The sequence below is a fragment of the Mercenaria mercenaria genome, chromosome 14 (genome assembly GCF_021730395.1).
Source record: "Mercenaria mercenaria strain notata chromosome 14, MADL_Memer_1, whole genome shotgun sequence".
NCBI lineage: Eukaryota > Metazoa > Mollusca > Bivalvia > Venerida > Veneridae > Mercenaria > Mercenaria mercenaria.
In genome coordinates, this window is record NC_069374.1 from 13,109,081 (window position 1) to 13,126,166 (window position 17,086).

Below are 17,086 nucleotides of genomic sequence, written 5' to 3' on the forward strand. Positions count from 1 at the left end.
CTACTGAGCTAAGCGGGTGGGCTGTGGTTGGGTTTAGAGCCAAATCAACAAAATTAAGGTTGTATATTGGCTTTAAAATATATCTGCAATGATTTATTTTAAGGTTACCTAATTTTTTGAAGAACGCTGTTATCTTGTGTGATGACTCTGTCACTGACAGGCCATACTTTGCAGCCAGCGATGCCCGGGCCTGTGGGCACACTGATACTACTATAGTCTTTTGTTGCTCAGCCTGTCCATCCTGAAGTAGAACAGAGATAAAATGTCAGTAACTGCTTCCCTCCTAGATTCTGAAAGACTTTTCCGATCTTTTAATTTCATTAAATTCATGCCTTAAATTCTAAATTCAATTTGGTCAAACTTCTATATAATTTTGGAGAAGACCTTAGAACAAACTTTCTTACAGACATACAGGCAACTTACTATGTCTTCTCCATATGAAGAGAAAACACACACAATAAAATCAACTTTACAGCTAATATTAACATGGTTGGTGAGATAAACTTTGCATTGACATCAAAGTGTTTTGGTAATATTTTACTCAGCTGAGTAAATATTTCTCCGTTCTGCAAATCAAAACAAACTTCAAAAATTTACTGACTGAGAAGGGCAGTGCAAACCATGATCAGCCTACATGAATGCACAGCCTGATCTTGGTCTGCACTGTTCGCAAAGACAGAATCATTTGCCCCCAGCAGGCTAATGGTTAACACGACTATTAAACTGCAGCATGAGTTAATGAAGTACTATGAAATCATCAAATTTCATGGTAATAGTCAAAACAACTATTTCATGCAGTGTGACTTTGTAAAAATCAAGTTTATGAGAATTTCACTTGTTTGTTGGGATAAAATTTCATGAACTGATTCAACCACAAAATCCACTAAAATTATTGAGTCCCCAACAAAAATTAAATGATGATTTCACAGCACCCTACTATTACCCTTTACCCTGCCATATTCTTAAATGGACTGGTCCATCATTCAACTTGGGCAGTACCTCTTATTATTCAAATGGGTGTTCATTGAAAAATTTACTGACTGAATAGTGAACAGTGCAGACCATGATCAGCCTGCAAGTATGTGCTGGCTGATCTTGGTTTGCACTGGTCGCGAAGGCAAAATCACTTGCCGCCAGATGGCTAAAGGTTAAAGAAAAAGGATTTTTTATACCATACAAACCTACCTTTTGCAGTTGAAGATTTTCCTGCAGTATTCTGTACAGTTCATCCTGACTTTGTTGTGTTATAAGTACACTCTCGGCTGATGTAATACATCCACTGCACGCCAGACAATCATTTAACGTAATCTGTGCCTTCTGAAGTTTTGTCTCTTTTCCTCCCTATCAAAACATTTATATTTCAGTTGCTCAAAATACATGTATGCATATTCAAAACCTGAAAACAGCATGTTGCATCTAATATACTGCTGTCTGTTTCCCGCAATTTTCACTTAACGTACTATCACGTTATATCTATTGCTTATTATTATTATTCCCTGAAGAAGGCTTGTAGCCAAAATGTTGGAATAATAATAAATTGTAAATTGACTGCATATATATTAACGGTTTTTATCCACTACATTATTTAAAACCTGAAAATCTATATACATGTGACAGACCTTCAATATGGTAAATTTCAGGTAGCCAGTGTCAATATAAACAGTACATTATGTTTTTTCTCTGGATCTCAACAGACCACACTCTTGGTTAACAGGCAGAAGCATCTATCAGAATGCATCAATTGAAGATCATATTTTTAAATTTTACACAACAGTTTTCTAAAAATGTATGCTCAAGTAACGACAATACTTTCAAATAAACATAGCTAACAGGTTTATATGGCTAACTGTAATTATCATTATTTTTTATTCATTACATTATAAACCTGCTTAAATTACTCACTGAAATTTTAAAAGTTTAGGTAGCAGACTTTCAGTTTTTCTATTGTTTATTGTTGAGTTTAAGAGACTTTACTACGTAATGAACAATTTAGTTACTGACAATAATGCAATGGCACATTAATTAAGCTGCCTAACTTTAAGTGCCAATTGATACAAGTTACTAAGAAATAAATATATTATCGGATTTCTAATCAATATTTTGGATGATTCCTACTAAAATATTTTGTCCTCTGAAAATAAATGACAACTTTTCTACAAAATAGTGTAGATAACAAATGAGCCACGCCATGAGAAATCCAACATAGTGCATTTGCGACCAGGATGGATCCAGACCAGCCTGCGCATCTGCGCAGTCTGGTCAGGATCCATGCTGTTCGCATTCAAAGCCTATTGCAATTAGAGAAACCATTAGCGAACAGCATGGATCCTGACCAGACTGCACAGATGCGCAGGCTGGTCTGGATCCTTGCTGGTTGCAAACGCTTTATGTTGGTTTTCTCATAAAATGGCTCAAATAAATTTAAAGATTGGATCAGATAATGAGTTTCTTGGCATGTTTTAATAGTTGAGCACTGTTTCTGACAAAGATGGGCACACTGTAGCTACTATCTACTTTTCAAAAGCCTGCAGGCTGGATCTTTGCTTATAAGAAATCAACCACTAGCAAGGACTAAACATATGCCAGTGAGGGCAACATGAGTTTTTGTCAGCAACCTTGCCCTATAATGAAATATTACATTACCTCTGACACATCGACGTAGCTGCCATCGTCTTCTATTCTGATTTTCCCAACTTTCCCCGCAGTCCTGTCAATCTTCACAGGTTTGATGCACTCCTGAAAGTATAACATTAACCTTTAGCCTGCTAAATTTCTAAAATGGACTGGTCCATTATTCAACTTGGGCAGTACCATATATTATTCAAAGGGGTTTTTACTGAAAATTTAATGACTGCATAACGAACAGTGCAGACCATGACTAGCCTGCACGGATGTGCAGGCTGATCTTGGTCTGCACTGGTCACCAAGGCAGAAAAACTTGTTGCAAATAGGCTAAAGGTTAAATATTCATGTCTTATCAATGAAGTTTGATTTCAGTAAAATGAACAATTTACTGTTGCTAAAAGAATGTTTTCCCTGCCCATCCCATATCTTTTCAGAAAAAAAAATCCCCAAATCAGGAAAAATCCAGAGCAAAAAAGAAACAGTAAATAACAATTCTTACAAGATTTAAGTTAGCAAAGAAACATTTTTTTCTCATTAGAACTTAGAAGAGTTTATTGTTGTAAATGTATCAATTTTCAACAAAGCTATATTTCATTACATAAAAAGTATGTGAACAATATTTATATGAGACTTAGTACATAGATTTTATAATATTGTAATTAAACCTTAGTTAAATTATATAGTAACAACATTGTACATGAAAAAGTATTGTAACTGATGTAAATAACTGGAAGTTGCAGCGTGCACAGTAACCATTTACTGAAATAGCCTTTGTCGTGCCAACGAAAAAAAGTTAATAAGACTTATATAACAAACAGCTCATTACTTGAATATTGGCACCCCTTAAAATGTATAAACACTCAAGCTTTGCCCTTGTGCCAATATAGATTTTGTCCTGTGTATGGCCAATTACAACATGCCACTGCAGCCTGGTAAGTGTATAATACAGCTTTGTGCATGTTTAGTGTATCAACAGATATGAAAAAATAAACATCACGTGTAATGACTAATGAGAGTGGTTGATTATAAAAAAAATAGTTTCTTATTTAGATCTAAAGAAAACATTAAATTATTATTTATTATTAATGTAAGCAAACTGTCTTTAAATAGTTAATATGTAAAGCTTTGTTTATACCAGACTACTTGTTTTAACAAAGAATGATAGTCTAGACTGGTAGGTTTGCAGCAACTCTATATTAAACCTACAGTTATGACCACTTAAAACATTAATACAGAGGGTGTTCTGAAGATCAACTATTTCAACAATGCCCTATTCCAATCAGACCTTTCCACCTTTTACATATCAGGTGAAAACAAGAGCTGTCATTAATGGTGACAAATGCCCCCGCAGCACCTTGACCTTTGACGTGGTGACCCCAAAGTCAGTTGGGGTGGTGTACTCAGTAAGTACTATCAGCATGTGAAGTTTCAAGGTCCTTGGTGAAGTGGTTCGCATGCAAAGTGCCTTCATGCAAAAAGTTAACGTTGGCCCCTGTGACCTAGACCTTTGACCTGGTGACCACAAAGTCAGTAGGGGTGGTAAACTCAATAAGAACTATCAGCATGTGAAGTTTGAAGGTCCTGGGTGCAGTGGTTCGCGAGTAAAGTGCCTTCATGCAAAAAGTTAACGTTGTGACTAACGAACTAACGGACGGACAGTTGAAAACTAATATGCCTCCCTTCGGGGGCATAAAAATCCCAGTATAACAAGTGAATCTTGACTGAATTCATTTTGCTGCATTTTTTTTTGTTCTTTTTTGTTTTTGTTTGTGACTGGTCAGCAGGAGAGAAGCAATTATTAATGTGGTTTGTTAAGATGGCCTAGAAAACTATTATTTTCACATGACTGTATGAAATATTTTCACTACTTTAAAGTTTACCTTTGTCTGACTATACGACACAGAGTACTGACTGAGATCCAAGCTACTGTCCACATTCTCTGTTTCAGTACTATAGTCTTTTACCACCGGGGCTGGCTTGTTCTTGGTTTTCCTAACTAACTTTCCAGTATGATGCAGCCATAAAAGAACAATAACAAGAATCAAGACTAGCACAGGAACAGCGACTAAAATGCCAATTAAAGTCAATTTATCCAGTCCAGCACTCGCAGTGTATAATGATTCTGGCATGTTTAGTTTCGAAACCTGTCTTGGATTGAGTTCACCAACATAAACAATGTGATTTTTCTCATCAACTGCAATATCGTGCGGATGTGTAAAGCCAGATTCTGGAATATTCCAAGTTGACAGCAATTCACCAGTGTTGATATCAAGCGTGAATCCTTTAGTATCGGGGTCACTTGAATCATAGCGCGGCCCATTTACAGCAAAAAGAACACCATTATGGCTTGAACTGTACTGGACTGCATATACTGCTCGCCCAAACTCTTTTGGGTGCATCTGATTTAAAAAGTTTCCTTCCAAGTCAAAGCACTGAATTCTTCCATTTTCTCGATCAGCAACACAAACTTTATGCTTATCCTCTGCTAAAGTTAAACCATGAGGAAAATTAAAAGTACCTAGCAGAGGAAACCCATCAGAGTTCTTGTAGACACTTTTTGTTCCCCACTGTTTAATAAAATACCCATACCTATCAAATTTCATTATTCGACTGTTACAGTATCCATCGGCAACAAAAAACTCGCCTGTAGATAGAACAGCAACATCAGTCGGCTTACAGAAATGGTCGAGATCAGATCCTGGTTCGAATCGGTAACCTAATGTAAGATCAGGAGTATTGCCATCTTTCGGTATCCTAAATACTTGATGAAGCGCAACGTCAGTCAACCACATGTTACCATCAAAATCAAGCGTCAATCCATGGGGTAGATAATATGTATTATTCCCGAATGATCGCTTAAGCGTTCCATTTTTAAACACAATAGCAACAGCATCCACTTCTATCGGAAAATATTGCAAAGTATAAACATGTTCAGAATCAAAGGAGAAAGAATTCCAGATATTTTCCCCTCGATGAAAGATGTGCACATCTCCTTCTTTATTTACAGCAAGTCCACCTACTTGCCCAATTTCTACATCTCCAAATTTAGATACAAATGTTAGATCAAATTCATGACCTAACCCAAGAACAGTCCTAGCTGCTATCAAAGTCAAAAGTAAAAATTTTAACATAACCAGTAGTTGCATCATTTCAAGAAGATATAGGAATTCTATTATTAAATTTGATAAATAGTTATATAATGTTGAGTTTAACAAAAGAATTAACAGCCTGTTCAGACTACATTTGTAATTTTTCCCAGCGTATCTTTTAAATCCAATTTAATCAATCACTTTTGATGCAACATAACTATACATTTAATGAAATTTCATACTTCATGGCTATCAGTTTTTCATTGTATTACAAATATCTTTTATCCTATAGAAACTGAAGCTACTTGATCATTTGACATGGGTATATAATAAATTATATGTCCCTTCCTCTTTATATATACATGTCTGGCTCCGTAATCCAAATGTCTCGTACAAAAAATTGTGTCACTGACTTTAAACTGGCAAAAAAGCACTCCGCACAATTTTCAAGATAAATGGTGCCAATAATTTTAATTCATTATTTTACTGTTTATTAAAAAAATTCTTATGTTTATTTCATATGTTGACTTACTATGACTCGGTAACAGAGACAGTTAACATAGGTCCCTGAGGCATTTCCTTCAAGTTAGTTAACCTTATCATATTAACACTGTCAAATTTATGTCAGTTTAACATCATCTGAATTGTAATAATTAATGTTACCAACGCAAGCTAATTTATTATATAAGCTTTGATCTTATCTGATGTACAAATTGGGATCTAATTACTGTATTTATTAGTCTTTGAATGTATATCATAAATTCACAAGAATTTAAAAATGAATATAATTCTCCTAGTGATTTACCATAGCTATGTCTTCCTCTTAAAGAAATTTCAAATTTCCCAAAAACTGCATAAAAAATTTTCCATTAAGTATAAAACCCTGATAATGGGTACCACAAGAGTTAATAATGTACCACAAGAGGACCATGAAGGCACTGGCTTCACTCACCTGAACTAACTTTGACACCAGATAACCCTTTTTGTGAACTTTACCTAGAATTAGTTTAGACAGTAATTGCTGGCCTTGTTTCGTGCAGAATAACTCATTTATGATATAAAATTTTGCTTCAGGAGAGTATAAACAAAGGCTTTCTAAGACATGACTTTGTGGCCTCATTTTTGACCCCTGATGACCCAGTTATAAACTTGATTTAAATTCCATAAGACAAAACTTCTGATCATGTTTCATGTAGATCAGGTAAAAAATCCAAAATGTAACCTCTGGAGTGTTAAAATAGGGTTTCTATTTGATCCAGTGCCCTGATGGTCTTTTTAAAAATCCTTCTAAAGTAGTGCCATTTATATGCTTCCCCTCAGAAAAGTTCTTTCATACCATGCATAATTCACATTAAAATTTTTATTCCCCATTACCAAAATACTGAGTGAAACAAATCCCTGCCCTAGTTATTGACCCAGTTTCAAATCTGACCAAGATTTCCTAAACACACTGATCATAATTTATGTACTGTAAGAATTCTTTAATGTGGCACAAATATAATGGTATGCAAAACTAGCTGAATGTTCAAAATATGATTACAGTGGTGTCAAAGCTAAAGAAATTCAGCTTCAGAGATGTTTATAATTATGCCGTAAGGGATCTCTGTGCTGAAATGAACCTTGTATTGAAACCTAGCCAGATTTGTGCCAGAAATCAGCCACATTATAATTTCATTAAATGAAATGCCATGGACTCACCTTATACTTTAAAATATATTTAATCCATTTTTCTTTTGATCTGATATAAACTTAACCATGTAACACAACCTGAAGTTGAGTTATAAAATACACACAAGTTTCAAATGGTTTCTGCTGTATGCAATATTTTGCACACCATTGCAGCTGTAACGTGATCAAGGTATTCTTCATTTTGAAAACAAATAGGTGGTATACAATTGTTATTCATTAAACTTTTGTGTAATTAAAACCTTTTAAGGTGTGTTTTTTCATGAACTTTGTTGAAAACGATGAAGGTCTAACTGACTGAAACAGGTAGGTTAATAAAAGCAATTTAATGTTGCCATGGTTTTGACGTGTTGTTTCCCTACTACATTTTTTGAGAAAGTTTTGTTGAAAATGGATATAATTATCTATAATTCATTTAAATTCATAAATATACAATAGATATCTTGATATCTGGTTGTTTTGAACATACGCTGTGCCTGTGGATGGAACTCACACCCTGTGATCCGTATATCTGTGCTCTTCCTATTCTGCTAAGCGGGCGGGCAATCTTGATATTAAACAAGAGCTGTCCGTAAGACAGCGCGCTCAACTTTTCTCAGTGCTTGACTCTGAATTAGAGCTTTGCCGGTAAAAAAAATTCTAAGCTAAAAAGGGACATAACTCTGTCAAAATTCAGATCAGAGTTATGGGTATTGTGTCTCCTGCTGTAGACTTTGATAGTAAATAACTATTTTGAGTTTGAAGTCAAAAGCTTTAACAGTAACAGAGATATTTGACTTTTGACAAAAAATTCTAAGTTAAAAAGGGGCATAATTCTGTCAAAATTCAAATCAGAGTTATGGATATTGTTTCTCCTGGTGTAGACTTTGATGGTAAATAAGTATTTTAAGTTTCAAGTCAAAAGCTTTGATAGTAACAGAGATATCTGACTTCATCAAAAACTTTAACCAAAAATTCTAAGTTAAAAAGTGGCATAATTCTGTCAAAATTCAAACCAGAGTTATGGGAATTGTGTCTCTTGGTGCAGACTTTGATTGTATGTAACTACTTTGAGTTTCAAGTAAAAAGCTTTAATAGTAACAGTGATATTTGACTTTATCAATTTTTTTTAAAAAATATTCTAAGTTAAAAAGGGGCATAATTCTGTCAAAATTCAAATCAGAGTTATGGGCATTGTTTCTTCTGGTGTAGACTTTAATGGTAAATAAGTATTTTAAGTTTCAAGTCAATAGCATTGATAGTAACAGAGATATTTGACTTTATCCAAAACTTTAACCAAAAAATTCTAAGTTAAAAAGGGGCATATTTCTGTCAAAATTCAAATCAGAGTTATGGGGATTGTTTCTCCTGGTGTAGACTTTGATAGTAAATAAATATTTGAAGTTTCAAGTCAATAGCTTTGATAGTAACAGAGATATTTGACTTTATCAAAAACTTCAACCAACGCCGAAGCCTGGGCAAGTGCAATAGTTTTACTTTTTCTTCGAAAAGTCAAGCTAAAAATAACTAAGTGCTACGAACTTAGTGTGACGTCATCAGTTTTTCACAAGAGTCAGTGCACAGATGTTGCGGTTTGACACTGGTTGGGTATCCAAATTGGGATTTGCCATAACTTAATGCATGTGACCATCACAAAATGAAAATAGTGTCAGTTAAGTTATTAGTACACGTCGATTTGTGGGAATATGGGCTGCCGTGAGAAAAATATTGAGAAATATAGAGACCCATACCACATTGTAGATTGAAGTAAGTTATCGTAATTTCCCATGTATCTCTTTCCAGACACGCGACTGGAAAAAGTTATGACGTCATAAATATGGCGGCTAAAAAGAAAATTAGAAAGGCAGAAAATGTACAACTGCTGAATAATTACAGGTGATAACGTCTTTGAAAACTATGTTATGATTGTAAAACTGATATATTTAGTGAAGGTAATGTTTATTCTAGCAGATAAGACACTTTTATGAAAAATAAGATGGAATTAATTATGCTTAAAATGAAAAATATCCATAAATATCAGAAAATGACGAAAATGGCTAAATAACGATATTAAGTGAGCAAATTTCTGTTAAATGGCACAGTATGCTCGATTAAAAATAGAAATAGTTTAATACTCTATCACTTCCATAGTCAAATAACATAATTATATATATATCTTTATACCCTTGTTATCTGTATGAGTGTGTCAGATCGGCTTAACGCCCCGACAATGTGGTCAAAACGCAAAATCAATAGAAAAAAATCTGTTACATAATGCAATCTTAAGAATGTTGTTTTCTAATGATATAACAGCTTTAAAGTGGAGATTCTCCTATTAAAATTGATAAATCCAAATAATACATACTTCCCCATAAACCTGAGTTAAAGAAATCTAAGAAAGGAATCATCAGAAGATTTCTCTATGTACGTTTTAGTCCAGCATACTAGGTGGTCTATGATGTCATCGTCGTTTAACGCCTACAGTATATTTACATTTTACATAAGGAAATGTATAGTACTTAAACCTACACCCTGAGTCCTTCTAATGAACAGGATTTGGCCACTAATCACATCCCTGAAGTTTGTATTTTCAAAGTTCGCATAGATGATCAGCAAGATTATGATGGATTCCTTAATTGCATATACAATCACATTAAGCTCGTTTCATAGATAATTTAACCCTTTTACTTGTACCAATACTAACTTTTTTAACGTATAACTTCATGTCTAACTGATATTTTACCCCGCGTGAAACGATATTGCGACAAACTCTAAAAAAAGAAATCCTAGAAAAAATAAAATCCAACAATTACAAGGTGTGATGTTAATTGTTTCATATGATTTCTTTTCTCTTTATACCTATTTACCTAATGAATGACAAAGGAAATGCTTAAATTATTTTAATGCATTTAATTTCAGTTAAGCCTTTTCTCTTTTTTTATATTCCTATTTGTTCATGTGACCATGTGAAGCAGTTTGTCAAACCCTCTCCTTATTGAACAACCTTGATGTCCGGTTAGGGAATGCATTTTTTGAGATGTAATAAGTAATCCGTGAGAACTATTTCTGCCTAGCTTGTCGCAGATATTTTTCGTATGATTTAGAAAACGTTATACACAGTCAGCTGTGATTACTATATCAACAATAATTCAAATAATTCAACGCATTCTTGATGATGTTTTCAAATACGGACAATCAATTGTTGCTCATTTCTATGCCAGGGAGGTACAGTTATTAAATGTAGACTACAATACTGCATTGCTTGGGGCTGACATGCATGTATCTCTATATTTGAAATTGATTTAAGTACACTGATTTACCCAAGCTTTTGTTCTATTTAGATGGATGTGGGGTGTTCCCCATACACTTTTTTGAAATATATCGGACCAGGTAGGTATCTGTTACTAGATGCGTGGTTTGTCTCACAATAGCTGTAGGTCATGTTGTTTGTCGGTTATATGTGACGTTTAATAAATACCTTTTCCTTTACCTTTATGTAATCGCCATATCTTTGCTAGAGCATCTTTCAAGAATTCAATGAACGTTATCAATATGTCCTTTTGCAGAAATACCGCTATTATCAACTGCGAGAATATTCCGCTTAATATCAGTATCGTAATTCAGTTTGTGTGTGTTTTTTTTTTGCGTTTAATAGCAATTAAAAACACTACTGTTACTAAGTGTATCAAAACAATAGTTATTTATCAAATTTAAGAGATATATTGCATTTTTGGTGTTCAGTCCTTTGTCAGCTGGACGCTAGATTTTCCTATTTGACCGTGTCTAACGAAAGATGTGGACGACGCCATGATAGTTCTTAAAGCCCCCTAATACTGAGCTGCTTTGATATGTTTTTTCTTTCCTGATTCGTCGGTTCCTTAATAATATTCTGCTGTTGTTCTGCTTTCTGCAACGGCATGGAGAACATGGGCAAATGGTTTGTTAAAAGCTTCAAGAAGATCCCTTGAAAGTATAGAACTCATCTAATCAAAATGATAGAAGACTCGGTTGACTAAGTTTGCTCATGAGAGATTAAGAAAGGTGAAATAACCCCACGCCATTTAGCACCAGTTTAAGTAAAATTTTATTGTGATAATATTAGATGAACTCCATAAAACTAAAGGACCAGAGGTTTTTCATATAGATATTTACCCAATCATTATTGTTTTTCACATAACGTGCCTTTAGTTTCCCTTTCATAAATAAGACATTCAGCAGTCGACGGCTTACTTTTATGTGTACTGTTCTATCACATTGGAAAATGATGGGGATACAGAGTGTGAACAGTGTTGCCAATGTTCTGTTTTAAGCACACCAGCGTTGTTTTACAACTGACCGTTCCAAGGCGTTGCCGCACTTCGTTCTTTTCCTTTATTTTACTTTTATGTATACTGTTCTATCACATTGGAAAATGATGGGGATATAGAGTGTGAACATTGTTGCCATTTTACAACTGACCGTTCCAAGGCGTTGCCGCACTTCGTTCTTTTCCTTTATTTTACGTTTTGAGCTTTCTGTCTACATGTATATGCTTTACTTTGTTCATGTATTTATCATGTTCTAAACTATACATGCATTGCTGCAGTGTTACGGTTTAAAAAGGCTTTGCAGAGTATATCACATATCGGATCTTTTGATAAATACTTTCAGTTGCAGAGAAGGAATGATGAAAAAAAGACAATGAAATGATTACCCCATGCCCCTGATGCCCTTCCTGCTGCAATTAGCTGAACGTACTTGCGGAAAGCCCATATTAAACTCAGAACGTTTTAATGCAGGAGTAATGAATAATACTGTTTGTAGATAGCTTTGTTATCGCGGGGCTGAAGTCGAATTAAGTAGAACACTTTCAGTGTTGATGTCAAGCCTTAATGAATATAATTAACTGGTAAATCAGAATAATTAAGAAGACTATCATGAATTTAACACTTGCATTAATTAAAAAAGATCTGTTAAACTTCTACTGGCATAATCGTCTTGATCATGCTTAAATCTAATCAAAATGAACTTGCAAACAATGCATGTAATTTGCATATAATCTTATAATAAGAGCATAGACAACTATTTGTGCCGTCATTTTTAACTGCATTTCAAATTCCTTTTCTTCTAGGTACTTATTAAAAGCAGATATTGGTAACATATATTCTCTTATTGTATGTTATATTTATTGTAACTTTCGAAATTAACTTATTTCAAATTCAACACCATAAGAATAGTTGAAAATAGTTAATATCAAGAGGTAGAAGCGACGTGTAAAAATGCATTGTAAATTAAGTGGGTGGGGTACAAATTAAACAGTTAAAATAAATTGAATATATTGTTTCCTGAGAAAGTGTAAATATAGATATTTGAAATGTCCCATTGGCTTGTTTAATGACATGATAGTCGATATCACAAGCAATTTTACTGATTTTTTAAGAAATTATTCAGCAGTATTATTTCCATAATCGGCCGCCATATTGATGACGTCATTTCCGGATCCAGTCGCGGTCCCCAGAAGAGATACATACATACTGTTTAAGTCTTAGACCAAGGAATAATTTGGTATATGTGGCTATATTTCTCAACTACTTTCGAGCGGGATTACAAATGGTCGTGGACTATATGGTAGCCAGAACTATGGTGTACAAACTGATTAGTTTTGGGGAGAAATTGAATCCTATATTAACTTTACAAAAATTGAAAGATAATAGAACTATCATTATTTCTACATCCAACAGACATAAATAGAATATACAGGAAGAAGGTTGAGTGAAACAGTTCAAGGATAAAGCTTGCAAAGAACCCAAAGACACTGGTCTAGTGGTGTTTTTTTTCAAAAATCCCTTTTTTCACAAAAATGTACTGTTTATACGTTAGTCAAATGAAAAAAATAAATTTATGACCAAAAATCCAATCACATTATCATATACATTGACAAGGTCAACTATCTGAGCATAACGCTTTGGGAAGTTACTCGGCATACCTGTAAAACCTGTGAAAATCTGAGTTTATATACTTGCAGCCTCTATATGCATCATAGCCCTTTCGGAACATTTAAAGGCTTCCCTAAATACCGGTACTAGACTGACTTCATAAATTACTTCGAAATACACAGAATAACGTTTCAGTTATCTATTCCAGTTAGTGAACGTGGTCCTGCTTTTATCACTTTAATTTGGCAATCTGAAATTTCTGTGGATAACTGATTAAACTGAAACATTTCATCTAAAGAGACTTGTACTGTAAATTTCGAAGCAATTTATTGTGTCAGTCTTGTATTTAGGCAAGCCTTTAAATGTTTTGTAAGAGTGATCATGCACATACTGACACAGAGGCTGCATGTGTAGCATTGCACTCGCGTTGTTAACCTTAAATATCTTAAAAAAATAGCAATTACTTCTAGTGTAACAGATATGCTACACTCCCTAAACCTTCGTCGACTGGATTTAAGGCGTAAAGATTCTAGGTTATCACTCTTCTATAAGATTCATCATGATCTGGTTGCTATCCCAATCATAGACTACCTTACCCCAATGACCCGATGTGTCCGCTATGGCCATTCCCTAAGTTATAGGTTAATTACTGCAACCACTGACTATTAGAAGTTTTTTATTTTCCGAGAACTGTGTACCAACTTCCCCCAAGTGTCGCCCACCTCCCTACCCTAGAGCAGTTCAGTGCCGCAGTTTGCAGCCTTGAACACGTCTCGCCCTAGTTATCCTGCAAACTCAAGTTTTAAATATCACCAAAGTTTTTTTTAGTTTCTTCCACTCTAAATTTTTATCACTATATTCTTTCTCTTTATGATTTTGACGCGCAAAACGTCTACGTTCCCACAAGGGGTTTGACGTCTTCGGAAGATAAGATAATAACTCAACTGGGTTATAAACTGTGGTAACTTGAAACAGTTACACCCCTGACTGCTTGGGCGACCCTATTTAAGAAGAGTTAAAACCACTTACCCCCAGCAATTTGCTGGTACCTATTTACAGATTGGTCAACTGAGGCAATCGTGATTTAAATAAAGTGCCTTGCCCAACGACACACCGCAATGGGAGTAGCCAGGAATCGAACCCGGGGCCTTCACCTCTGTAGGAAAGCGTCTAAAGCCCTATCGACCATTGCTTCCACGAAAGTTCTGGAAAAAAAGCTGTAAATGTAGAAGACTTTTTGGTTCTTTAGTTAACTAATGGATACAAACCTGTGACGGTGTTATGAAATCATTTAAATCTGTTAATTGAAGGGCTCCACTAAAACCTGCCATCCTGTACGTTAAATCCTAGGTAAAGTCTAGGACGACATCCAGTTTTACGGGTGGATGTGGAAAGGCGGCGCTAATAAATTCATCATTAATTATCATGGAACGGTTAACATTTATGTCCCCCTGGCAATAATTACCTCCCTTTTCCAACAGGCGGCAAACAAGAGCCTGATGTCATGCTGATCTGGTTATTGGAAAACTGGTTATTTACGGGGTCCAAGACTGTAGGAAAAGCGCGAGAAGAAAAAGGTGAAAAATTCATGAACAGTTCGACTTAAGCCACTTTCAAAGTTCAGCAGGTTGCAAATGCAAAAATTCAAAGTGCCAGGTAATGGTCCCGAGCAATAGAAACGTAAAATTGAAACACTGGCTGGCAGTCCCAAAGTGTGATTGTTCTCCCCGCTGAGCCCCACAAACGAAAAAAAAAAAAATGTTTTCTTTATATCTCTTTTTGGAGTACAGTTACCTGACCTTGACAAAAACTGGCGAATAAAGTCAAGATATGCGTACGATATGGTCAAGTCGTGCCTAAACCGAATGGGCTTAATAATTCAGACACCTTTAAAAAACAATGAGAAATGTAAGATTTCCAGAGACAATTACCGTCACGAGCGGCTGGCACGCTAAAACAGTAAAAGTAAGAATTTATGTCGTGGGGCAGGGTTTTTTTTATGGGTGTTTTATAGCGTATTCGGCTATATTCCCAATGCCAACAAGTATGTATTTTTCCCAAAATGAGGCAAAAATGCACAATCTACATTCTGGAAACATATTTCATCAAAATGCACAAAATTGACCAAATTATTGACAATTTGTAATGGAAGAAGTCTGTTAAAGAGGTTGTACAATGTGAAATAAGTGTATTATGAGAAAGTGCTTTAAACACATCCTTACTATATTCCTTATGGACGAAATTATTCCCAATTTGGAACATTTATGCGTCAAAAATCCAATGGGGGTGGTATAGGCTATTGATTCCCAAGGTTAGCTAGAAAAACCTGTGGGGGATGACGTTCACAAAGCGCACGCCAGTTTTTATCTTATTTGATGGGGCGGCGAAGAGAATTCACGCAATAATAAACAACTGGCCCTTATCAATGTGTCCCAAAAACTGTCATGTAAGTTCAATGCATGAAAATACTAATCCATTATTCCTGTTGTTTTTTTTTTTGTTTAGATCAAATAGTTGCCAAGGGAGCGGGTATTGGGAAGAGAAATCTAGTCACACACTACCGCTCGAGTTTGATGGAGTAACATCGTATAATGGTTCACTAAGTTCGGGAAGTGTGAATGGACCGATCGCCATTCGCTCGGGAAAAAGAAGGAAACATATGAAAAGCAGCAGATACCGCCCTTACCTCTTTGTGATAGTAGCAAACTTACCGATATCTTTCAACACAGGTTTAAATGATTAATTATAGACTTTGAAACGAGACCGTACCCGTGTTAAAAAATCTAAGCTATACAGGTATTACTACTATTTTTGGTAATTGGCAGCCTTTTAAATTGAAAGGAACGTAGGTTATTTTATGACCCGAGTCCGGGTCCATATCGTTTTCAGCGATGGGATGGATTTCAAATAACTTGGAATGAATGTGTACCACATTAAACGAGTGTCGCGCGCCAAGACCAGGTCCGTAGCTCAAAGGTAAGTCACACGTAGACCAATTAAAGGATTACTGCATGATGGTGGTCGGTCCATATTCTTGTCCATCGATGGAGGGATTTCGAATAAATTTGGCATGAATGTGTACAACCAGTTTTTTTTGTCGTAAGACGACGTGTCGCGCGCAAGCCAGGTCCGTAGCTCGAAGTCATCGGTCACACTCGACATTAAGGGATAGTGCATTGATGGGCGTGTCCGGTCCATATCTTTGTATCGAGGATGCGATTTTCAAATAAACTGGCATGAAGGTACCACAGTAAGATGACGTGTCGCGCGCAAGACCCAGGTCTGAGCTCAAAGGTCAAGCGTCACACAGACATTAAGGATAGTGCATTGAGGGGCGTTGTCCAGCCATATCTTTGTTCATCGATGGATGGATTTTCAAATAACTTGCATGACATGTGTACCACAGTAAGACGACATGTGCGCGCGCAAAGAAACAGGTAGTTAGCTCAAAGGTCAGGTCAACTTGACGTTATTAAGGTCATTTTTCTGATAGTGACTTGATGGGCGTGTCCGGTCCATGAGCTTTGTAGTAGCATTGGATTTTAAAATAAATACGCGTGAATGGTTACACAGTAAGACGACGTGTCACGCGAAGGAACCAGCTCCGGAGGTCAAAGGTCGACCATAAACTCTAACTACGCGCCATAAAACTATTCATTAAAGAAAAAAAAAAAAAATAAAAAAAAAAAAAAAAAAAAAAAATAAAAAAAAAACCCCCCCCCCCCCCCCCCCCAACTGCCCTCGGGGGCATGTGTCATCCTATGGAGAACGCTGTTGTTTTTTGTGGGGGTG

At 35.6% G+C, this 17,086-nt stretch overlaps 1 protein-coding gene across 1 annotated transcript in view; it reads right to left on the reverse strand.

The window, feature by feature from the left end:
* LOC128548371 (cytosolic Fe-S cluster assembly factor narfl-like) overlaps positions 1–14,637 on the reverse strand; it is a 31,177-nt gene extending 16,540 nt beyond the window's left edge. Inside the window, exons 1-4 of the mRNA XM_053522967.1 lie at positions 14,563–14,637; positions 2,644–2,736; positions 1,186–1,341; positions 109–241 (exon numbers count right to left, since the gene is read on the reverse strand). Of these exons, the coding sequence (XP_053378942.1) occupies positions 109–241; positions 1,186–1,341; positions 2,644–2,736; positions 14,563–14,625 (445 nt within the window). The 5' untranslated portion in view covers positions 14,626–14,637. The remainder of the gene's footprint in view (positions 1–108; positions 242–1,185; positions 1,342–2,643; positions 2,737–14,562) is intronic.
* Positions 14,638–17,086: the final 2,449 nt, after the last annotated feature.